The sequence below is a fragment of the Lycium ferocissimum genome, chromosome 5, assembly GCF_029784015.1.
Source record: "Lycium ferocissimum isolate CSIRO_LF1 chromosome 5, AGI_CSIRO_Lferr_CH_V1, whole genome shotgun sequence".
NCBI lineage: Eukaryota > Viridiplantae > Streptophyta > Magnoliopsida > Solanales > Solanaceae > Lycium > Lycium ferocissimum.
In genome coordinates, this window is record NC_081346.1 from 14,433,058 (window position 1) to 14,459,125 (window position 26,068).

General features: G+C 34.2%; 1 protein-coding gene, 1 long non-coding RNA gene and 1 pseudogene across 4 annotated transcripts; all 3 read left to right on the forward strand.

Annotated features, from left to right (window-relative positions):
- The first annotated feature begins 3,938 nt into the window (after nucleotides 1–3,938).
- On the forward strand, nucleotides 3,939–9,156 carry LOC132056151 (uncharacterized). Of its 3 annotated transcripts, none has more exons than XR_009414736.1 (2): nucleotides 3,939–4,064; nucleotides 8,719–9,156. It is a non-coding gene; the product is annotated as an uncharacterized LOC132056151 (long non-coding RNA). The 3 variants fall into 3 exon arrangements; XR_009414735.1 differs by lacking the exon at nucleotides 3,939–4,064 and adding an exon at nucleotides 4,092–4,251; XR_009414734.1 differs by lacking the exon at nucleotides 3,939–4,064 and adding an exon at nucleotides 4,092–4,247.
- On the forward strand, nucleotides 6,095–7,204 carry LOC132056150 (L10-interacting MYB domain-containing protein-like; annotated as a pseudogene).
- A 10,713-nt stretch (nucleotides 9,157–19,869) lies between the features above and the next one.
- LOC132056152 (long chain base biosynthesis protein 2a) lies at nucleotides 19,870–25,969 on the forward strand. The gene is made up of 12 exons (XM_059448224.1): nucleotides 19,870–20,158; nucleotides 20,254–20,319; nucleotides 22,096–22,184; nucleotides 22,441–22,586; nucleotides 22,659–22,783; nucleotides 22,859–22,952; nucleotides 23,057–23,220; nucleotides 23,433–23,594; nucleotides 24,437–24,563; nucleotides 24,694–24,860; nucleotides 24,962–25,069; nucleotides 25,593–25,969. The coding sequence occupies exons 1-12, from the start codon at nucleotides 20,033–20,035 to the stop codon at nucleotides 25,686–25,688; spliced, it is 1,470 nt and encodes a 489-aa protein (XP_059304207.1). The 5' UTR covers nucleotides 19,870–20,032; the 3' UTR covers nucleotides 25,689–25,969.
- The last annotated feature ends 99 nt before the right edge of the window (nucleotides 25,970–26,068 follow it).

Here is a 26,068-nt window from a genome sequence, read left to right on the forward strand (position 1 = left end):
CAAATGTTGCACGAAGCATCTTTGGTTAATCTCTCATTTTCCTTTTTATTTTCATTTTTGGTTTCTCTTTTCGCCACTTCACCAATATTCACCCCGTCTCAAATTATTGGTTACTAGAAATGATTGTCTCAAATTATTTGTCGTTTTTGAAATGTAAGACACAATTAATTATTTTTTCTATTTTATCCTATTTTACTATTAGTAAAATTTTGTTTAACGGAGATGATACATAAATAGAGTAAATATTCAATAGAGCGAGATTATAACTTAGACATAAATGAGGATAAAGTTAGTCAAATACCCTCCTATTTAATATTTCTTAAGGGGCGTGTACAAATTAAAAAAAGAGGAAGCAAAAAGGAACATACAATCATCAATGCAAAATGTACTACCTCCAAACAGGTCAATATAAATTTTTGGAAAAGCAAGAGTCAAAGATTTCCTCGTTTTGAAAAATCAAATACAAATTCAACAGAAAAAAAGAAGAGGGGATTGGATTTTGTGAAAAATAAGCGTGCATGGAGTCCACAATCCAAAGGTAATGCTATTAAATGAGAGTGATGATCAGTTTAGTGAAGGAAAAGAAAAGAAGAGAAAAAGTTGTAGTTTGTATATGACTAAAAATGATACGATACACTGACTATCAGTAATCAATCATGTTTGTTGCCCCGTCGCACCCTCCAATTAATTTTATCAACTGTTGTGTCGTTTTCATGTAGAACCTATTATTCTTTCATTATTATGAAGTACCTTTTTGCAACCTTATTTTACTACCTACTAGCATGTTACTAAATTTCTCAGTTGTTAGAGCGATAAAGGACATGTATGATGGAGCTAAGACCAGGGTAAGGACGGTAGGAGGAGACTCGGAGCATCTTCCCGTATTATATAGGTTCCGATGGGGTTGCATCGAGGGATCGATGTTCGCAGAGAGACCCGTTTCTATTCGCCTTGCGATGGATGAATTGACGCGACAAATGAAGTGAGGTGCCTTGGTGTATGTTGTTCGCAGAGATGGCATAGCCGATTGACGAGACTTAACGGAGTTAATGATAGTGGTGACGGACGTTGAAGTCTAAAGGATTTATTGTACGGAGCAGAGTGTTGGCCAGTCAAGAAATGTCACATTCAGAAGATGAAAGTCGCGGAAATGCGAATGCTGCGGTGGATGTGTGGACACACTAGGAGGGATAGAATTAGGGAATGAAGATATTCGAGACAAGGTGGAAGTGGCATCGGTGGAGGACAAGATGCGGGGAGCGAGGGCGAGATGGTTTAGGCATGTGAAGAGGAGAGACACGAGATGCTCCGGTGCGGAGCTGTGAGAGGTTGGCTATGGATGGTTTCGGGAGAGGTAAAGGGAGGCCGAAGAAGTATTGGGGAGAGGTGATTAGACGGGATATGGCACGGTTTTCACCACCGAGGACATGACCTTAGATAGGAGGTTGTAGAGGACTCGGATTAGGATAGAAGGCTAGGTGGCTTACCCTTTCACCATAGTAGTTGCGCTTTTGCTCATTTGTTTATTGCCTTTTGGTTTATGCATTTGATTGCTTATATTTGTTGGGCCGTTGTACTTTGATTATTTTATTTATCTATAGTAGTTAATGCTCCTTTCTTTTCGGACTGTTCTACCATAACTTTCTCGCTTTTGGTATTCGTGTTATCATATTGTTTTCGATATGCTTGGTCCTATCGACCTTTTGTCTTGTTTTCCTTTTGTCTTCCTCTCTTCGCTCTCTCTTGAGTAGGGGTCTTTACGAAATAGCCGCCCTACCTTTCAAGGTGGGGGTTAGGTCTGCGTACACTCTACCCTCCTCAGACCCCACATGGTGGGATTATACTGGGCTTCTTGTTGTTGTTGTTGTTGTTGTTGTTGTATGTTATACTACTAACATTGTAAAGTAATAGCCGCTCCAATGTACTATAATGGTAATCAAGAAATATTTATTTTGCGATTGAGACCAATCCAATCATCTATTTTAATATTACGTGTCTACGGCTGTCCCCTCCCTAAAGTGGATACCATTATTATTTTTAATTGCACATTTTAACAAATAAAAAGAGATTTATTATTTTAAATAATGTTAAAATAACTAAATGAAATCATAATGGTTCAATTTAGATTTCCAAATCAAAATTTAATAAGAATAACAAAGTCATATCCATATGTTTTTTTATCAATTGCAGAATTCAATTTAAATGTATAACATGAAAATATATCTTATCCAATAAATTTATAAAGCATTATTTCATCAGTTTACTTAAGTTTTTCACTATTGCGCGAAGCGCGGATCACTTCACTAGTTAGTATATATACTTGAACATTTGCGCGTAAATTTGATGTCTTTTAATACGTGTCGTTATCCCACTATTCTACGATAAAAGCGAAAAATATGTATTTAAACGAGTCATGCATGAGGGAGTTGGATTATGTTTCAGAGTTTTCAATATTTTTTTTTTCCGAATTTCTATTTTTCTTTTCCTTTTTCTACATATAGTTACATTCAAAGCTCTAATACCACTTAATATGATAACTATTTAATATTTACAAACAAATATTGTCTAAAACATGTCCAAGCAGAGCAAACAAACTACAACGTCACTAAATAAGAGAGTTACATTTCTATATACACAATTCCATCCCCAAGTTTATTATCATCCACAAATTCTATAAATAATCGTAAACAAAATATTTTTATTTGTGATCTAAATATTTAATCAATTGCATAATTCAGTTTAAATGTATAACATGAAAATATATTTTATCCAATAAATTAATAATAAAGCATTATGTCACCTACTTAAGTTCTTTAAGCGCCGATCACTTCATAGCATCCCAACATATCAAATCCCCAAAAACTCTCTCATCTCCGTTGCTACCGCCTTTAATCTGGTTCGGCTCTCCCTCTCCTTTACTTTTCCCTTGGAGTGAGTCTTAAATTTTGCCCAAAACCCCTTATATTTTTTTTTATATAATTTAGTAAATTATATTAAAATAGATAATTAATACTCTATCAATCACTTAGTTTCAGTATCACTAGAGTTTCAAAATCAAAATTTTCCTCAACATCTAAAATGGACAACCACTAATCAACATTTTAAATGCATCATATTGTAGGTAATTAGTGCATATTAAGCATCTGAAAATGGTGAAACTTATTAATCAGAAACAAAAGAGGTGATTTTTCTCCAATGCATAGAAAGTGATAGCTACTAAAAATTGCATATTTATTAAGGATATTTTTTCAACATTAAATTTGATTATTATTACGTTGTAGAATTATTTTTATATTAGTGTCAAAATAATAAAATCTATGTTTATTTATTAAAATTAACAAAAAAAGTGGCATCAGAGCTTTTGTGGGGGGGGGGGGGGATTGTAATATCTTTATGCGATTTATTTTGCTATATATTTAAACTAGTCATGCATGAGGGAGTTCGATTGTGTTTTAGATTTTTCACCTTTTTTTGTCTGACTTTTTTTCTTTTTTTTCTTTTTCTGCAAATAGTTACATTCAGAGCTCTGATACCATTTAATATAATAACTACTTAATATTTACAAACAAATATCATCTAAGAGCCCGTTTGGATGGGCTTATAAGTTGGTCAAACCAACTTATAAGCCCTTTTTAGCTTATTGTAGTGTTTGGCTATCAACTTAAAATGCTAAATTTAAGCCAAAAAGTGCTTAAAGTCACCCAAAAATGAAAAGTTGGGAATCCTAACTTTTTTTTTTTGGATGGCTTAAAGCCATTTTCGTTGACCATGAAAATTTTATATCTCTTATATTTTATTTTAATTCCCAAAGTACCCTCTCAGCTAAAGCGCTAAAATTCACATCTGTTCCTCATTTCTTCTACAACGCACCTCCACCATCTCTCGTTCATCATCTTCTACACAACAACTTGACCTCCAAAACGGGCTCTTTCTTCACTCCCCACTCAATCTCTCTCTCTCTCTAAAATTTCCCCAAATCGCTGAGTTTTTAAAAAATGTAAGGTTGTAAATCTAAAATCAATGTTGAAAATCGCTTGAGTTCTTCAAGTTTCTACTGATCTAAGGTATTCTTCTTCCTTATTCTTTGATTTTGCTCTACAAATTGTAATTTAGCTTTACACTCAACTGGATATACTAACCACACAGTTGGTGGTCCAGCTGGTTGGTTCTACAACATTGCCACTAAAAAAGCTTCATCCGATTACTCGTGGGCTGCTAAACAGACTTTCAATCTTGGTGATGTTTGAGTAAGTTTTTTAGCACCCTTTTTGGTCTTTGTTAGTTCTTGATTCTTTGGGTCTAGTCAAATCGTATGGAACTTCTATTATTTGATACTCTAATTAACTTTTCCTAATGTTGCTAAGTTTTTGAGCAGTTTTAGAGAGAGAGAGATAAAAAGTCGATTTTTTTTTTTTGGATAAAGATTGCTCCTTTTTGGATTATTATGAATGGTAGGAGTGAATCTGCTTCTCGACTTTTTTTTTTTTTTTTTTTTTTTGGTTTTGAAATCAAGATTACTCCGTTTTGGATTATTATGATTGGAGGAGTTGAATGCTTGTGCATTTTGGGAGATAGACTTGTTAATAAAACTTATAATCTTGGCTATTAGTAAAACCTGGAGCTACTAGACATCATCTAAATAGTGACTGATTTGTGTTATGCCTTTATTTCGAGTATATATATTGTTGAAATTTTTAAGAATGTCACAAAGGAGTAGTGAGTCCAGTGGTACCTTGAAGTTCCGGATCCAGAAACTCAAAGTGTAGATGAACTAATTTAGATCGGTACGATGCAAACAAAAGAAACTTGCACATTTTGTTGTAAAGCATGCACTATACACATGACTCACATACCACATCCGTCATCGATTCTCTATTAGCCATGCCAACATTTAGATTTCCTTTACCATAGCCAACAATGAAGGTGTCCATGGTTCGTGGAAAAAGAAGAAGTAGTATACTTTTGCTTACCGATAAGACTAACTCTTCTTTAATTTCCATGTGTGCACGCATAAACAAAAACAATATATAGTTATTATTTCATTCCTTCAACCCATCTCGGGAATGGCTCCTTGTGAGTGCTTAATATAATTGTTGGTCGTAGGATTATGAGTTGGAGATCTTCCTTGAGGTGTCCCAAAAGCATCTCTCCCATTGCTTTTGTGAATGAGTATGTGTTTGGCCATCCATGTAGCCTTTCCCTGAAGAATCATAATTATATTGGTGCAAATTTGATATATATTTGTATCAATGAGCGAGGCTAATTTTTTGAAACATTTACTCGTCGTTACCTAGAACTCTCATAGCTAAAGTAACTTTTTTTTCAGTGGCGTTCCTATCTTGAAGGTCCTTTTGTGCCTCCTCTACCAACTTTTGCTCCACTTCTATTTCTAAGCGAGAGCTTCCATTAAGCGTCTCACCATAGTTCAATGGCTTCTCTAGTATTAATCCTTTCTTTTCCCTGCAAACATAAGCTGAAAAGAACACATCCTTATTATGCTAAAGTTAATAGGCCCAAAGAAGTCACATGATAGTGAAATTTGGTTAAGCTCATGATGGAGCCGACTCGTGCTTACATGGAGAAGCATCTTTAGTTTTAAACTTTGCTTGGAAAATTTGATAATATTCATGGCACCCAGTGCATTGATCCTTATTGAGTCAATAAGAAAAGATGAAAATTCTATAGAATAAAGCAAGAAGAAAGTACATTACATTACTCAATAGACCTTTGATCCCTTATTCTTTTTCTTTAAAGAGATTATTTTTGTTTTGTTTATCTATATAAATTCAAAGGGGCTGCATAACTTAGAGAAAAAGAAGATATTAGCTGAATAAGCAATTGCATTTTGTTACATGTAAATTTTCATCATTGATATAAAATTTTCGACTGAAGAAGGCGGAGTATGGATATGATTATGTTCTTTCGTCTTGCGCTACTTCATTGCCATTGCAGCTTGCGGCTAAGGCCGTCGCGTTCCCGCGTCGCGCCTATTTCTTCCACTTCTTCTTTATTATCTCTCTATTTTGGTATGTGTACAAAAAGCCGTGATTAGGGAATTGTGGGCCGTGTGTTTAGTTATTGAGTCGCCACATTATGATGTTGCAGAGTTCATGACCGTTTATTTCTCCTTTCTTCAGATTGTTTACATTCAATCATGCCGGAAACTAGTAAAGCAAGAAGTAATGCTAAGTGGGATGATGATGCCAACATTAAATTTATAGATTTGTGTGAAAATGAGATTAGACAAGGACGTAGACCACACATTCATTTAAATAGAGATGGATGGAATAATGTTGTTGAAGAATTCAATAGAGCCACGGGAAGAAACTATAATAAAAAATAAATGAAAAATCATTGGGATAACATGAAAAAAGATTGGATTCTTTTTAAGAAGTTGATGAGAGGGGACAAAGGTTTAGGATGGGATGCCACGAAAAATACAATTATGGCAGATGATGATTGGTGGGAGCGAAAAATTAAGGTACATCTCTCACATTTTTCTATATGTATTTCTTTTTTCTTTCATTGCTAAATTTCTTGGTTAGTTTAAAGTAGTTTTGATTTTTTTGTTACAGGAGGATGATCGATACAATAAGTTCAGGAAAATAGATCTTTCACTTATATGGTATCGCTATGATGCGTTGTTTTCTGATATTGTTGCTACTGGAGAAAGAGCACGTGCGTTAATCAAGAACAAATGTCGGCATTGGAGTAGATCTTGATGAAGAAGGAACAAATAATATTGGTGGCTATGACAAAGAACACTTTATCAATCCTAGTGATGAAGGGAATGATGAAAGTGATGATATACGTAATGTGGATTCTATTATGTTTCCTAAGCCGTCACTTAAAAGACGAGGTTCAATTGATGATTTGGAACTAGCAATCAAGTCAAAAAAATAAGGCAAAATAAGTGCGGCATCAATGAGAGAGGATATACACTCTCTAGTGGAGTTTATGTCTAGTAAAAGCACTGCTACATCCCCTTCGGTAGATGATCCCGTCATCGATAAGTGTATGAATATGTTGGCAAATTATTCTGATATTCCTGCTGGGAGTGGAAAGTACAACTATGTTTGCAACATGTTTCTTAAGAAGGATGTACGTCAACTGTTTCTTAAGATGGAAACTGATAAAGCTCGGAAATCTTGGTTGGAGTATAACTATCAGTTACACCTTGAGAATATGGGCTGATTGCGTTGCTATGGTTAAATGTTTTTATTGTTTAATTCCTAAATCTTATGGTTGTGTGTGTAAACTTTACTTATTGCTTCTTGTTTAGACATTGCGGTTGTATCCCTAAATCTTATGGTTGTACGTGTAAACTTTATGTATTGTTAATGTTGTGTTGACGTTGTGGTTGTATCCTTAGACCTTATGGTTATTGTTGTTGTGTTGGCTTTAATGAATGTGGGAACTTTATGTATTGTTGTGGTTGTTTTTTTCTTTGATGGAATAGTAATTTGAGATTTACAATGTGATTTTCCGAAGATAGATATGAGTGCATTGAAACGATGGAGTTTCTAAAAAATCTTGAAATTGGGTTGTTGGAAAAAATTTCATTCTTTACTAACTTGAGTCATTTCCATTTCAGTTAAATGGAGAGTTGGGATATTAGCAATGTGGTATCTCCTCATTTAAGTGATTTGTTAGATGACGAAGATCAAGAACTAGAAGAGATTCGGAGAGAGCAAGATGCGAAGGAGTGGATGGCTTTATGTCATATAACAGGTAAATACATTTTGATGTATTGTGAAAAATACCTATGCAAAGAACCTTGTCGTACATCAATGCGCTCTGGAAATGAGTTTATTCAAGAGATATTACGAGGAAATGAGACTCGTTGTTATGAAAATTTCCGACTGAAGAAGGCGGTGTTCATTGATCTATCCAATGACCTAACTGATAAATATGGGCTTAAACCCACTCGTGGAATGTCTATACATGAAATGTTAGGCATATTCTTGATGACTTGTGCACATGGAGTTGGAAATCGAATGATACAAGATATCTTTCAACATCTCGGAGAGACAATTCATAGACACCTTCATAGTGTTTTAAAGGCCGTTTGTAAGCTTGCAAGAGATATCATTCAACCACATCCAAATTATAATGATGGTTGCGATGCTCACAAGCCATGTAAACAAAGATATCTCCCTTTCTTTAAAGTAAGTAACCCGTTTATGATAATTTGTTATTCTGCATTGTATCTTTACTACCCTTATATAACAAAAGCTTTACGATAGTTTCTTGCCCCTTAGAATTCAACGAGAAAAAAATGGATCCCAAGTTTCTTATTTTACATTCACTTCTTGTAGGACTGTATTGGATCAATTGATGGCACACATGTTAAAGCTAGATTACCGCAAGGTCAAGAGATACCATATATTGGACGTAAAGGTTATCCAACTCAAAATATTCTCGCCGTTGTTGATTTTAATATGTGTTTTACATTTCATGGCCGGGTGGGGAAGGAGAAGCCACGATAGTCGTATATTTGCGAGGCCCTTCGTAAAGAAGAGCTTAACTTTCCACATCCACGCGGAAACAAATATTATCTAGTTGATGCGGGATATTCACATACGAAAGGATACATGGCTCCGTACAAAGGAAATAATGTAAGATATCACCTAGCTAATTTCGCCGCGGTGCAACTCGACAATTGCGAGAGCCAAGAGAACGCATTGAGAAATTTAACTATTTACATTCTTCTTGTAGAAATGTAGTAGAGCGCACATTTGGCGTTTGGAAAGCAAGATGGTCTATTTTGAGAGACATGCCATACTATCACATTGACACACAAAGGGACATCGTACTTGCTACTATGGCCATTCACAATTATATTAGAAAGAAATGCAATGTGGATGATGCATTCCAAATGTACCGAGAATGAGAGCTATATTCCATCGGTTGATTCTAATGATATTGACACAACTTCAAGAGCTAACAATGTAGATGTCGAAGATGTAGGAGAACAAAATGATGTCTATTGGATGGGGTTTCGTGATATGATTGCTAGTGACATTTCTAATGCTTGATGCTTGTATTATATGAATATTTTCCACTTCTTGTATTTATAGTGGAGTGCTTTCGGTTGTATTAGCACTTTTATTAAGTACATCTTATGCCTGTTGCAAGCTTATAGTTATAGTGTTAGTGTTAATTCCTATATAATTACTTTGTCTTTACAACGAAAAATAAAGATTTCTGTAAACGTGAGGCAAAAAAATAGGGGAGTAAGAGAAAGAATAAGTAATGAAAACGCATAGGAGATAAAAGGATAAAACATTATAAGAACACATAGGAGATAAAGGATAAAACTTTATAAAGGGAGAAAAAGTTGGAATGAAGTCCAACATCGGACAATGCATTTCTCCAAATATTTCTTAACATATTTTACTTTTCTTTTTTATTATTCCTAGACTTGGATTGAATGGTTATTGAAGTCAAATGTATAACTCAAAGAAAAAGAAAAGAAAATATTCAAATAAATATAAGATTAATCCAGGTTACATGAGAAATTATTTTCTTCTTTTCTAAAAAAAAAAAGAAAAAAAAAACTCAAAAGTGTCAATTTGTAAAATCATTGTCTTTCGTACCTGTGCGAAGCGCGGGCAATTTCACTAGTAATGAAATAAATCAAGAAGATATTACTCCCTTCATTCCAAAATAAGTGTCTCTTTTAGCTCATGCACCCCCTTAAGTAACATGTATTTATAAAAAATTAACTTAAATAAACATTTTATAGTGGAAGTGATTTTAAAATATAAATTACTTTTGATTTGAATCAACTTTAGAGTTTAAAAATCTTTTAAAGCAACTTATTATGGTGTTAATAGCTTTAAGGGTATTTCAATCATTTTTGATTAAAAATAAGTGCTTAACAAAGACTTAAGAGCCCGTTGGATTGGCTTATTTACCAAACACATGAAAAAATAAGTTTATTTTCAACCAAACAGTTTTTTATCCAAACTAAGTTAAACGTCTAATCATTTTTTGAGAACTTATTTTATAAAAATAACTTAAAGTAACTTTTTCTAAAAGCACTTTATAAGCCAATATAAGTCACTCTTTTTACCAAACACATCAACAAAACATAAGCTCTTTTATCCAAAACTCATCCGCTTATTTATAAAAATAACTTTCAAGACTTAAAAGTTCTAAAAAGCACTTTATACATAAAAGTCACTTTTTTTAACAATCCCCTAAAACAATAAGTCCCTAAATAAGTTACATTTCCTCTATACACAAGTATATCCCATCTTCAGATTCAAACTCTTATTTTCAACTATAAATACATGGTATTTGTTATCATTTTTCACCTATTTCAAAATTCTCCTTATTACTTTAAGTTGCTAACTCACAATATTAAAATCTCTATGTAATATCTTTACATGATTTATTTTTCTATGTATTTAAACTAGTCATGCATGAGGGAGTTCGATTATGTTTTAGAGTTTCATCATTTTTCTGTCTGCATTTTTTTTTCCTATAAATAGTTACATTCAGAGCTCTGATATCACTTAATATAATAACTACTTAATATTTACAAATAAATATATTATAAAACACGTCCAAGCAGAGCAAACAAACTACAACGTTCCTAAATAAGAGGGTTATATTTCCTCTATACACAAGTACATCTCCTCTTGCATTCAAACCCTTATTTTCAACTATAAATACATGGTATTTGTTGTCATTTTTCACCCTATTTCAAAATTTTCCTTACTGCTTTAAGTTGTTAGCTCGCAATATTAAAATCTCTATGTAATATCTTTACATGATTTATTTTGCTATGTATTTAAACTAGTCATGCATGAGAGAGTTCGATTGTGTTTTAGAGTTTTCACCATTTTTTTGTCTGATTTTTTTTCTACAAATAGTTACATTCTGAGCTCTGATACCACTTAATATGATAACTACTTAATATTTACAAACAAATATCATCTAAAACACGTCCAAGCAGAGCAAACAGACTACAATGTCCCTAAATAAGAGGGTTATATTTCCTCTATACACAAGTCCATCTCCTCTGCGAGATTGCTATGAAATTGTACGCAAATAGTTTTAGTAGATATGAGAAGTCTATGAATTTCTGCACTAAGCAAATAATGAAAAAATTCTATTGGAAAGCAAGAACTTGAACTTGATTTTTTTGGAATTGGAGAAGAAAGAATATTTTCAGAGAAAAGAAAGTACAAGAATATTTTCGGAGAAAAGAAAGTACTCTTTTTGAGAGACGAAAAGTTATTCAGTAAAGTTCACGTTAGAAAGAATAAGAAGTTGACTTTAAATATAATTGGTGGTAACCAAAAAATGAAAGGACACACCCTTTCAGCTAAAAGACACTTCTTTACTTAAAATACTTATTAGTATTAATTTTATTTAAACAAAATTCCAACAGTAATTGACATGTTCTGAAAATAGAAGAATAATTACATTATTTTTTTATTCTTATTTTCTTCATATACTTCTCTAGTAGCACTTTAGTCATGTGGTATGACATTCCTCTACTCTTAACATGAGGTTTTAGGTTCAAACCCTAAAATGCAAAACTCTTGGTAGGAAGTTCTTCCCGCTTAAATTGACTTAAGCGGCTTAAATAAACATTAATCAAGCCAATATGTACTGGATATAGGATGGTAGGAAAAAAAAAAAGTTCAAATAGTAATTAACTAAACTCTAATATATATATCTCAACAATCATGATCAAATAATTTCAATACAACTAGATATGAGCGACGCGCAAAGCACGCTCAACCCCCGATTTTTATCGCCTTTATGTTTTTTTTTTTTTTGAAGAACCTGCATGTTTGTTAAGAAGACAGGAAACAGCCACATATATAATCCTTATACTAATTCATAATCAGTTTAAGAACTCAAAAGAAAAAAAGAAGAAGATAAAAGCATAGTGTATGTTAAAATTTTGTTAGTCGAACTTTTTGCAGGGCCAAGGAAAAAACACTCATGCTTCAACGACTCATACCGCATAGGAGGAAAATGTATATTAGTACTACAATTCTAGTTTTAGCCCTAGAAAAATGGTCCTTTTTTTGCATTTATCCTTCCTCATCACAAAAACAGGTATATTAAGAGTAGAGGCGGCGAATGTACCTTTTTAGTTATGGGTTCTTCTAATTAGACGAGTGCAAGGCTAAGAATATTAAAAGTTGAACCTATTAAGTTCAAATCCCAAAGACGCCTCTATTTACAAATTGTCTATCAGGATAAGCAATCCTGATTAATTAGCTATATGTTTAGAGTTGAGCATTACAAATTCATATCGACAAATAGAGGAGATCAACAAACAAAGGTTGCAATTAGCAAGTTAAATTAGGAATAAAATTTCGCCACGACATTAGAACAAAAAGGAGGAATTCTTACATCTGCTTTAATCCAATACACAACTAAACCACTTTAAACTGATATTTGCTTCCTCCGAAAAGAAACCTAGATATGCCATGCCGTATACTGGGTATTAATCATCAATAGGGATCAGTCGCCACTAGAGAAATTGATATATGATGTGCAACCACTCAAGTCCTTAAGCCCATGTGTAAATTACAAATCATTTATCAGAAATACATTTTAGCAGAATAGTGGTCCAAATGTAAATACATAAGCACAACTATTAATTACTACTATAAATTAATTACTACTTGTAACATCCCGTAAATTTGAGTTAGGTGTGAATGTGTAAAATTGGTATTAAGATGATATTTTAGCTATATGAATCCATTCGGGATGAATTCGGGTGATAAACAGTCGTTTTGAAGTCAAACCAAAAAGTGAAATTCTTAAGGGCTTCTAAATTCTTCTATGTGTGGAGGACTTCTTACTGTTTCCCATTTTTCGGATAGTTTGGTTGCGAATCTGAGAAAACTCAAAACATGAAAGTTCCAGCCCTTTAAAATACCTTTCCAATGGTATATTGTGGAGCTCAAACGAACCTTTGAATAAAATGTTATGACCTTTTTACTAACCTGTATTTCACGGGATTGAACACCAAAAACCATGCCCCCTAACACGTCGCACGTTAGGGCTGCATTTCACAAGTCAAACATGCTATTTGAAGGACGTGTCACACGCCTTGATCTGCTATAAAAACCCTAGAACGTGAAATTTTCTTAAAGCCTTCATTCCACTCCGTTTTGGCCGACTTTTTGAGAGGAAATAATCCTAAAACTTCCCCAAAACATCCAAGGTAAGTTATTTATCAATTTCCATCATTACTAAATCAATATCACATCAAATTGACCCTAGTTCATCTCTCCAAACCTTATATTCTTGAAAACCGAAGAAAGAGAAGTTGAAGGAGACTTTGGGAAACTTCTTGAAGGTATGCTCTTTGAACCTTTCGGAGATTATTTAGAGGATTTAAACTAGTGTATAGTATAATAAACAATAATAATCCACGGGTGCTTCATAGGGGATTCAAGAACACGAGTTGAGCACGAAAAAGCCCTATTTTTTCAATAAGGGTAGGAACTCTTAGAATTTGATTAAAGTTCTGAACTTTATCATTAATAATCATTATAGAACGATTGTTGAAATTGGAGGAATACGTTTTCTAGCCTTTAGCGGGATTTGAGGTATGTCTACTTTTCAAAAACCTTTTTTTTGAAGTATGTTATCTTGTTTGAAACGTGTAGAGGATTGTTCGTGACTTGAAATCTTTCTTTGGAATATGAACATGATTGAAACTCTTGTTTGGTGGAAGCTCTTTCGGAACAAAAGATGATTTCTTTTAGACAAAGTCATGCGTGTGTAGGATCAAGCCCGCATCGAACCTTATACGAGTTATACTACTTTGTGAAACTCGTTTTTCCCATTATTGGATGATTGAACTCATTTTTCTAAAGGTTGGACCTTAAACTTGTTTTGCTGTTGAATGGATTTCTTGAACTTGAAAATTGAATAAGAGATTTGAATAAGATTCTAAATCGATTATGACTTGAAATGCCTCTATTTTGAGATGATGACTTGAGAAGTGAGATTCGGCTCTAAGCCATGATTGATTTATTCGGTAATATGCCCTGATTTGTATTTTGTTTGTGTTTGGGCCTGTATGGGCAAGCTGTGCTAGTCCAAAGGACGATTAGCCATTATGGATCCTAACGTATCGATATGAGTATTACTGTGTCAGTCCAGAGAATGATTGACCTCCGAGGCGTATAGCCCGGTGCATCTATTGTTGTGTCAGTCCAGAGGACGATTGACCTCGAGGCATATAGCCCGGTGCATCTATTGCTGTGCTAGTCTAGAGGACGATTAGCCTCCGTGGTTTCCTAGCCCGGAGTATCGATTGATTGATTTGTCTGTGAGTGGCTTGTTTTGGTATCTTGGTTGCCTATAAGTGGCTTCCTTTGGGATTTTGGTTGCCTGAGAGTGGCTGTGGTTATCTTGAGTTCGTAAGCGAAAGACCTGATGTGGTAAACCATAAATGAGTTAAACTCATGTTATTCATTGTTATTGGTTTCTCTCTGTTGATTTTCGTTAAGTTAGATGTTTTACTCTGTCTCTGGATTTTAAATTGTAAGTATTGTGTTACTGAGTTTTACTATCTTATTTTGTTTATTGACTATTGCCCCTTAGACACTCACTGAGTACCCAGTACTCAAACATAACATTGTTGTTTTTTATGGTATGTTAGGTAACGAAGACGATCAGGATCGTGATACGCGTACGCAATAGGAGAACTTGCCGCTTTCCACACTTATTGGTGAGCCCACACCTTTGTTCGTGGGTCACTCTCTATCTTTATTATTGCTTTAGTTTTTGGGCTGCGTCCTGAAGTTAGACACTCGTTTGCTCATATTAGAGGCTCCATAGATAGACGTTTATATTGTAGGTAGATGTTGAAGTCATTGTTTGACTCATTGGGTGTTGCTACGGTTATGACAACACATTTATAATAGATTTCCGCTGATTTTATTTCATAATTGTGATCGTGATTTATTTAGTTATTTATAACTTGTAATGAAAGATTATTAAAAAGGGACTTCTTGTTATTAATTCATAAGGTGCTTCCGGTGTTGTTCATAGCATCGGATGCCTGTTACGTCCAGGGTGGGTTTTGGGTCGTGACACTACTATAAAAAGAATCAGTAATGAAAATTAGCTTACCCAAATATTGGTACAAATGCAATTGACATATTTGAAGACAATCTTAGCACATGTTAACAAAATCTCGATCGAAGCGAACAAGCTTGCCACAAAATCTATAATACCCAAGAATCACGAAGATGCAACGCAGAGCAATTACAATGTACTAAAAAGCTAGAGCTTTGGTTCTCGGTGAAATCTGTAGAAGATGCGTACGTGGCCATGTTTCTTTATACGTGGCAATTGAGTTGTAAACCAAATGACACTTTAAGGACACATTGCTTAGCTACATTGTCTAAAGACAAAAATGCCCTCAATTCATTTCTTATTGGCATGAAGCTAACATGTCGATCCAAAGTGAACTCGCATTTCTATAATAGTAAAAAGTCTATGGGTATGTATTGCACGTGTACTCATATCATATAAGAGCAATTTTTTTTGTGAAACAACATCTAAATAACATTCAAAATGTAATTGAGTTATAAAATACAAAATTTAAAAAGTTTTAATTCATGTAAATTATAAATTGAAACTAAATTGGCAACTCTTCTTCAAAACATCCCTCTGGTGTCCTCTTTTTTCTAAACATGTGTTTGCCGGAGTCTATTGTAGGGAGTATTCATTTTCTATTATATGATTTTTGGTTTAATAATAATTAGTATTAGAACTCGCGCAATGGCGGTCAATAGTAAAGGAAATTAGTACGTAACTTGAACCATTAGATTTAATTACTACAACAATATTTTAATTATTATTTTACTTCGGTTTGACCATAGATTTTGAAGTTGAAACTAAACTAGTTTGCTCACGTACACCAAAACTAGTACTAGAAAAATACACATACGTTTCATTCCAATCTCTCTTTACATAAATTATTCGTTCTTTTCTCAATTAAGCTCTATTAACAATTGAATCAAAATCAATCATATTGTTTAATTAAACTTTTAATGCACTTTGCCATATATCAAGAGGATCGAAACATAAGAAAATAAAAATTCGAGCACGAAGAAACCTATTTTCTCATGATGAAGAAGTGAAGCTCATAGTATTTTCAAATGAGAAAGAATATCGAAAAAGAAAAAAGAAAAATAAAACATGACATGATATAAACAGCGACAAAGGAAAGCAAGAGCAAATGGGGGGTAAATTTCACATATGGTCATATCACTTTTTTTCACAAAAGTCATTTAACTATCATTTCTAACACAAAAGTCACTTAACTATCACTTTTTTTTCCACAAAAGTCACTTAACTATCACTTTTAACTATCGTTTCTAATACAAAGGTCACTTAACTTTGAGTATACTAACACAAAAGTCACTAAACCACTTTCCGGTGTCACTAAACCACTTTACGGTGAATAACTCATCTTTTACTCTCTCTTTTTTTTTTAAAAAAAAAATCTAATAAATTAAAAATTAAAAATTACTTAAAAAGGTTCAACCCGACCCGACCCAAAATTAATTATTACTCCCTCTGTCCCAATTTATATGACACGGTTCGAATTTTGAGTCAAAACAGTTTAATTTTGACTGTGAATTTGGGCATGTGATCTTTAAGTTTTTTTGAAAAAAAAGGTACATATTTGGAAACTATGTAAAAAATACTATAAGTCACGATAATTGACAATTCAAAATCTTTAAAAAATATATGAAAAAATTACGGTCAAAGAAACACTTGTTTGAACCTCGAAATCCGAAAGGTGCCACATAAAATGGGACGGAGGGAGTAAATTTTTTGAACCTTTTAAAGTAATTTTTTAATTTATTAGTTTTTTTTTTTTTTTTTTAAAAAGAGAGAGTAAAAGATGAGTTACTCACCGTAAGTGGTTTAGTGACTTTTGTGTTAGTATACTCAAAGTTAAGTGACTTTTGTAAAAAAAAGCGATAGTTAAGTGACTTTTATGAAAAAAAGTGATAGTTAAGTGACCATCTGTGAAATTTACCCAGCAAATGGGCTATCAACTTGGTTTTGTAACACGAGGGAACAATTGTTTTTGTTCAATTCATTCATGGGTCATTTGCACGATTGCCCTTCAAAGGCACTGGTCTTTAATTTTTGCCCCTCAAATTGGTGGTCTTTAATTTTTGCCCTTCGCCTAATACCCCGAGGTCTTGGGTTCAAACCCGGCTCAATTAAAAAAAAAAAAAAAAATCGCAAGGCGTAGTTTCACGTGACAAATTAGGCCTATTCGGGCAAAAAGTTCGGCCTTAAGACAGAGTTTTGCAAAGTTTCAACTGAATTAAAAAAAAAAATTGCGTTAATGCAAACCTCTAACTTAAGGTAGAGTTTTGCCTTCAGGTATAAAGGCAGAATTTGGCCATGCCCGAAGCCAAAATCGTACCTTAAGGCGAGTTTCATCAAACTCTACCTAAATTTGAGTTTTTCAAACCGCCCGGGCAAGAAAACTCTGTTTGATCTGGGAGAGTTTGAGGCAAAACTCTACCTTGCGATTTTTTATTTTTTTTTTAATTTTTAACTAAGCATGAATTCGAACCCGAAACCAAGGAGTTTTTATTGGGGGACAAAAATTAAAGACCACTAATTTGGGGGACAAAAATTAAAGACCAGTGCCTTTGAAGGGCATTCCGCACGAAAAAAATGTTCATTCACCCAACTTTTAAACATTTTTTTGCGCGGATTGCCCTTCTTTTGGAGTGGTCTTTAAATTTTGCCCCTCATATTTGTGATCTTTAAATTATGCCCCTCATATTGCTGGTCTTTAATTTTTTCCCTTTGCGTTGCAACCCTGAGCGTTCACGCCGAAATCATGAGGTTCTGGGTTCAAACCCCCGCTCAAGCATAAATTAAAAAAAAATTGCAAGGCAAGATTTGGATCGCGTGTATCGGGACCGCATACCGCCTTGGTTTTGCGTACTTGTCATAAGTATGTCGGGTCCGACATAACTTTGGTAATTCCTTAATAAGTTTATCAAGTTAGGGTCCGGCATAACTTTGGTAATTCCTTAACAAGTTTATGTCGGATCAGCCATATTTATGGACAAACTTTTAATGGGACCACACCAAGAATCATAACAAACCAATAAAGAATGTGGATGTTCGTTCTACCTAAATGTATCTTAATGCATATTCGTGTCTTAAAATGTTGCAAATGTACCTCGATCGTTAGTATTTGCACTTACCAAGTTGTGCAAATTGACACATCCTACGATGCACCCAAAAGTAGATAAAAATATAAAAACAATATCGGCCTTTTTTGAGCATGCTTTGTTTCGCTAATGTATGATCTATTTCTTTCCCAAGTACATATCGTTTGCCGATGTTAAGTTCAATTTGGTTGCCAATATGCGGAGTTTGAACTAATCAAATTTGGCTTATAAAACAAAGTCTATGTCTTAAGGAAAATTATGCCTTATGGGGCATACTTTTAGTTATGCCTTAACTAAAAGTTAAACTTGTGACGGAATTATCAAGCGCATAACTAGAAAAGACTTTTAGTTAAGGCTTAATCTAAAAGTTTGCCCGTACAAGACAGCTTTTGGTGAGTGGGGGGATCCCAAGATAAACTTCGTGATCTTAATTATCAAAGTTAAGACCACCCACGGATCTTTTTTAAATGATACTTACGCTTTAAGTTCCTACAAGGCAAGTTTTAATGGGATGTGATGATAATGCTTGCATTAAAATATGCAAGAAGGGTGTATGGGCGAACTGGTCCTTGAAAAAAAAGAGAATTGGGTACTCCTTTTTGGTTTTATTTTTGTTTCCCTTTAGATATTCACTAATTTAAGACTCGTCTTGCAAATTTTTTTAAAATTTTTGTGTCGTAGAGGGTTCGAATGGAACCAACCATATAATTTTAGTCCTAAGTGGGTAGTTATATAAAAGCAAAATTTAAATATTTCAAAATATGAAGGCTAAAATTTAAAGTTAAGTTACCCACGGAATAATCCCACTTTTAAATGAACATTCAAAATTGGTGGGCTTTGAATTTATGATCCTTCAGGCAAGTTTTAATGGGATGTGATGAGTGTTAAATGCTTGCATTAAAATATGCAAGAAGGGTGTATTTGGGCGACCTCGCTTATACCAATCTGATCCCTGAAAAAAAAAGAAAAAAACTTTGGGCTTTGAATCTCCTTTTTTATTGTTTTATTTTTTGTTTCCCTTTCCGTATATTCACAAATACTCCCTCAATTTCAAATTATCGATTGCTTTTTTATTTTACACGGCCCTTAAAAATATTACGTTAGAAGAAATATTTAACTAACTTTACTATTTTATGTATAAGTTATAGTTTTTCTCAATTAAATATTTACTCTATTTATGTGTTATCTTTACTAATGATAAAATTCTATTAAAAGTAATTAATTATAAATTTCTAAAATGATAAATAATTTGAGAAAAACTCTTGTCATTTAATCACAGAACGGAAGGAGTATAAACGAAGGTACAATCATCACTGCAAAAATGTACTCCCTCCGTTCACTTTTACTTATCCACTTTTAACTTTTTACGCTATTTAAAAAATAATAAATAAAATGTATATTTTACCAGGATGCCTATATTAATTGGTATATAATGGTATTAGTTTTGGAAAATAATTTGAACTGAATAATTAATGTTAAGAATAAAATAAAAAAAATTATTTTATCTTGATACGTCAAAAATGATAAGTAAAAATAAAAATTTATTTTAAAAATCGTGAACAAGTAAAATTGAAGGTAGTGTAATACTTCCAAACAGGTCAATATAAATTTCCGGAAAAAAGCAGAGTCAAAGATTTCCTCGTTTTGACAAATCAAACTTGCAAATTCAACAGAAAAAGTAAAAAAAGAAAAGGAAGAAGAAGGGGATTGGATTTTGTGAAGACCCAATCCTCTCCCTCCTTCTTCATCTCTCTCTCTTCACATATCTCTCTCATTAGAGATCTCGGATTCTGTTTCTTCAGATCCGATCTACAAAAATGATCACAATTCCATACTTGACCGCTTTAACAACCTACTTCAGCTATGGTTTGCTCTTCGCTTTCGGACAATTCCGTGATTTCTTCAGGAAGATCTTTGATTGGTTTCATGCCAGCAATCTTCAGGTACGACCACGCGTATTACTACGTGTTTGATTAATAAGAATGAGTTTGAATTTTGATTTTTATTTTATTATTGTTGCTTTATGATTCAATGTTAGGGATATGCTCCGATCTGTTTAGGACTTGAAGATTTCTATATCCGCAGGTTGTATCTTCGCATTCAGGTAACATACTTTCTATGCATTATGCTTAAATATTTTGTTAATTGAGCTAGTTTTTTTTTTTTTACGATATTTAGAGAAGGAAATGAAATTGAAATGTGTGTAGCTGTTAATTATGGTTGTACTTGACCGTTCCCTCCCCTCATCTCTCCTAAATTTATGAAGAAAAAGATCGAGCATGTTGTAGAACATTTTGAGAACGTGTTGCTTGCTTGTTGGCTTCGCGTGTTTCCACTTATTTAAATTTAAGCAAGTATCTTGATTAATGGCTGGTTAACCTGTGTAGTTGTTCTTTCTGAAGCTTTTCAAGTTTGCTTATGTGACAAACTGAATAAAGTGTTTTTTGAGTTGGCTTTCGTTCGTTCAAGTTATCAGTATGTTAGTTTTAAATTAAATATCTGCCGTTATTACTGATTAATTTACATGGAAAAAGTTTGGTTATGCTAAAAATAGTTTCGTTTCATGCATACTTTCTATGCATTATGCTTATGTTTTTTTTTTTTTTTTTTGGTTACTTGAACAAATTATCTTTTTGAGTGAATTTTATGTGATTTAGAGAAGGAAATGATGCTGAAATTGTGGCAGCTGTTAGTTATGGAAAGAAAAAATTGCAACTCTAATTTTTTCAAATAAAAGTGAGCACATGTTGCACGTTATAGAATGCGATTGTTTGCTTACTGCTTTTTATGTTGTTGTCATGTGTTTCCGCTTATTCAAATTTAAGATTGTATCTTGAGATAAGTAGAGTAATTAGTTGGGAGACCTAGCATGCTCCGCTGATGGCCAGTTAACTTGTGTGTTTGTTCTTTCTGATGCTTTTCAAGTTTGCTTATGTGACAAGCTGAATAAAATGTTTTTCGAGTTAGCTTTTGTTCATTCATGTGATCCGTATGTAAGATTTAAATTAATTATCTGCCGTTGTTAGTGATTAATTTATGTTGAAAATGTTTGGTTATGCTAAAAAATGTTGAGGAACTTTAGCTACCTTTTTTACCTAGCAAAGAGGAAACTATAAAGTCCAGTCATCTAGTCCCCTTAGAGCAAGCGAAAAGATGCACAAGTCGATTGGGATGATAGTCAGATATCAGCCACCAAACAGATCAGCATCTAGTTGTAGGAACTTATCAAGAAAAGAAACAGTAGAAGGTGCACTCAAGGGTGTGGCCTAGTGGTCAATGAAGTGGGTTGAGTACCATGAGGTCTCAGGTTCAATTCCCAGCAGAGACAAAAACACTAGGTGATTTCTTCCCATCTGTTCTAGCCTTGGTGGATAGAGTTACTTGGTACCTGTTACTATTGGGAGGTGGTAGGTATCCCGTGGTATTTGTCGAGGTGCACGCAAGCTGCCCTTGACACCACGTTTTTAAAAAAAAAAAAAAAAAAAAAAAAAACAAGTAGAAGGTGGGATTGTACGTGCATTTGTCTGAAGTTGTTGAAGGAGAGCATCAAGTTTATTTCCCTTAGAGCTAGAGAATATTTAGGTGTAGTATCCATATGTAAAGGAGTGCATGGCTTTATAAGTAAACCAGGAGGACTTCATGAAGTAAAGAGGTTGAATTTTTTTTTTTTAATCACTGCACTTTTATTGGTTGTGTATATCTGAATTGTTCTGTGCTTTATATATTGAATTCTTCTATTTCTTAAGAAACCTTAATTCTTGGTATCTATGCATCCAAGAGAATAAATGAATTCTTTGACCAAAAGTATAGCTGTTGGATTTTCATTGCTGTTCAAGTATTGATTGTTGGTTCTTATACTTTATACCATCATTACTTGTAGGATTGCTTTAATCGGCCAATATGTAGTCCTCCTGATGCTTGGTTTGATGTGGTGGAACGTGTGTCCAATGATAATAACAAGACACTAAAGTGAGTATGGATCTTTCAGTTCAATTAATTTTATTTAACATTCTGTAAATTGTTCTCCTCGGTGTTGTAATTTCTCCCATTATATTTTTATACTACAATTAGAGAACTATGGAGGTAAAGTTACTTTGGCTTCTCTGGTGACTGGTCCTGTAGGGCTACGTGTCTGTTGTTTATATCCAAATTATTATCAACAGTATAGGAACAGGTGATGTTTCTATATTTACTCTTACATTCCATGCACTTGCACATTATGCAGGCGGACCACTAAAGTTTCAAGGTGTCTAAACTTGGGTTCATATAATTACCTTGGTTTTGCTGCATCGGATGAATACTGTACACCTCGTGTCATTGACTCTTTGAAAAAGTTTTCTGCAAGCACTTGCAGTGCCCGTGTTGATGGAGGTAGGCATGATTTTGTGAAAGTTGTTGCTGTTCTCCCTAAGTAGGTCTGCTTCTAAAATTTTGTCTTCTCAGGTACCACAAGCCTCCATACGGAATTGGAGGAATGTGTGGCTAATTTTGTTGGCAAGCCAGCTGCTATCGTCACAGGCATGGGTTATGTAACAAATTCAGCCATACTTCCTGTCTTGATTGGAAAGGTATAAATAGTTTCTGAAAGTTATTTTTATGTTTCATTTGTCATCATATTTATCTTTTAATTTGGTCATTTACAGGGAGGTTTGATTATCAGTGATTCTCTCAACCACAACTCTATTGTAAATGGTGCCCGAGGGTCTGGAGCTACTATTCGTGTTTTTCAACATAACAGTAAGTTTCTGCAACTTGGGCTTTGTCCTTTCAGCCATACCATATTTATACGATGAGTTCATCTGATTTCTTATTAAAGCTTTGCTCTGTCCTCAATTCTTTAGCACCTTCTCACTTGGAGAAGGTTTTGAGAGAACATATTGCTGAGGGACAACCCAGGACACACAGGCCCTGGAAGAAGATAATTGTTATAGTGGAGGGCATATACAGCATGGAAGGGGAGCTATGCCAGCTTCCAGAGATTGTTGCCATATGCAAGAAATACAAGGTAGTGGACATTATAACTATGGTGTTAGTCATCGATGATTGTTCTAAGAGCTAGACTTCTACTTCTTCATTGGCATGACAATCTTTGTCTCAATTTTATACCAAGCTCTCTTTTATTTGAGGGACTAATTTTCGTTTCTTATGCCTTAAGAGACTCCATCAGGTTCAATTATCTCATGCATCTTTGTCTGTGATGTATTTTTATCATTGCAGACATATGTTTATTTGGACGAGGCTCACAGCATTGGAGCTGTTGGCAAAACAGGAAGGGGAGTCTGTGAACTCTTGGGAGTTGACACGGCTGACGTGGACATTATGATGGGAACTTTCACAAAGTCATTTGGTTCATGTGGGGGTTATATTGCTGGATCCAAAGTATGTTTCTTCAACGACATTCTTATAATGGTGCCAGCTGACTTACTTTTTCATTGTCTATAGATAAATTCTTTGTTTCTGATATCTAGTTGAATTGCATGACAGTATGACAAATAGAGTGGAATCAGGAAACCAAAGTGACATTCATGCTACGAGTTTTACAGTGTCAGACAGTTGCGTCATTAGTCCTCTCTTTAAATTGACACTGCTGCTGACGCACTTCCTGTTAGTGAAGACTCAATGGGCAGCAATGAGATAATTATCTTTCAGATTTTAATTTAAGAGCAAATAAACAACTGCTTTTTGTTCTTTACCCCCCCAAAAGTAATGGAACAAGAAGAAGAAGAAAGCAACTGCCTTTAGTTTTCTATTTAGATTCCATGTAGTCTTTAGCTGGTACTGAATTCCCTCTACATGTTGCTTGGAGGCCTGGATCTGTTGCAGATTATCTTCATGGGTCATTCTTTTTTTATTCTGTTTTCCACTCTTCCAGAACACCTAATTTTTAATAAGTGAAACTGTGTCTATCTTTACCTTATCCAGAAAAAAGAGAAAAAAAAAAAAACACGTGAAACTGTGTCAAACTTAGCAACCTAATTTGAGGCTAAACATTCCATTGAGGCAGATATGTCTAGCTTTGTATTTTTGAGCCTTTTGCCCGTTCTTTTGCAACATAATATTCCCTTTGCACTGCTGGTGGACTACTTGGCTGATTTTTTTTTATTTTTTTTTTTTTTTTCTATTTTCCTTTTCCACCTTATCAGGGTGCTTGAAGAGCCCTTCTTTAGTAAATGTGATGTTATTTTATAGTCGTTGATTTGGACATTTAACACCAATTGCAGGAACTTATTGAATATTTGAAGTACACTTGCCCAGCTCATCTGTATGCCACATCAATATCACCTCCGGCTGCCCAACAAATCATTTCTGCTATCCAGGTTATACTTGGTGAAGATGGCTCTAGTAGAGGTCAGAAGCTTTGACTATCAAGTTCACTCCTATCTTGCAGTTTGTTATAAACTTATAACTCTAATGACATCTGAAACATTGGGGTAGTAAAAATTGTGTACTGATCATTAGAGCTACTTTGTTATTGTAGGGGCTCAGAAACTGGCACGCATTCGTGAAAATAGCAATTTTTTCCGATCAGAACTACAGAAGATGGGTTTTGAGGTCCTTGGGGACAATGATTCTCCTGTCATGCCCATCATGCTCTATAATCCTGCAAAAATACCTGCTTTTTCACGGGAGTGTCTCAGACAGAATGTACAATTTCTTGTCATTCAGGCTCAGTTTTTGACTGGTTATTGTTTAGAATTTACCATTTATTCTTATCTTGGAATTTACTTCGTACACTGTTATTGCAGGTGGCTGTAGTGACAGTTGCTTTTCCAGCAACCCCCTTACTTTTGGCCAGAGCACGCATATGTATTTCTGCTGCTCACTCACGGGAAGATCTTAACAAAGCTCTGGAGGTTAGAGCTTGCACTTAAATTCCTTCTGTCATTTCTGATTAGCAAATCAATTTTTCTTGTGTTTTCTACCCTCACTATGTCAGACACGAATTGCATTCAGGATAACCTTAGTGCGATGAGTTATAATTTATCATTTTGTCACCTGCATTCAAGTAAGATGTTTCTTTCATGGAGTTGTCCTTGTAATCTCTAATGTAGACAGTTTTTAACTAACACATTGCTTTACACATAATTTAGTGCTAACTGATGAGGTAATCTCATCCTTGATTTAAGCTATGGCGTGTCACCTCAACCTTCCCATATTCATCCTTTTTCTAGTCAGTTTGTGAATAGCTGAGATCCATTATAGATGGTTAAGGACACTTTTACTGGAATCTTCATGCATGCATGTCATATTTAGATATCTCAGGCATTAAATCTTGTAATAGTGAACATCACCAAATCAGGTCATGGAGTATCTATAATATAAAAAAATCCGTAATAGCACGCTAGTTAGCTAATTAAAACTTCTTGTATTTATCAGGTTTTCAGCAGAGTTGGTGATCTAATTGGCATAAAATACTTCCCTGCCGAGCCCAAGAAACAACAGCTAGAAGAAAACAGAGTCAAGCTGGAATGAGTACTTAGTTTTCTTTTAGTTCTCCCAAGGAGGTTCCGAGCTGTTGTTTATTCGTCATGTATGATTTTGAAACCCTTTGGATATAATGTGTGGAAATTTTGTCGTTTCCTTGTACAGAAAGTTGTAACTTATTAATTGATAGTCTTAAGTTTTTACTTACTGTAAGCATAATAAATCATGAAAGGAGTATATGCTGCGCAATAATAATGAAAGCGCTGACAAACTGTGATGGTGGAGATTTTGTTTGATTGGTTAAAGAAATTGACGACTCATTGCTGTAACGATCCCATAAAGTTAATCAGGTGGTCCTCTTTGCCTTATAATTCCACCTGTTTTATTTATTTGACGGCTCTTGAAACTAGTTTTGAGTTGAGAATCTT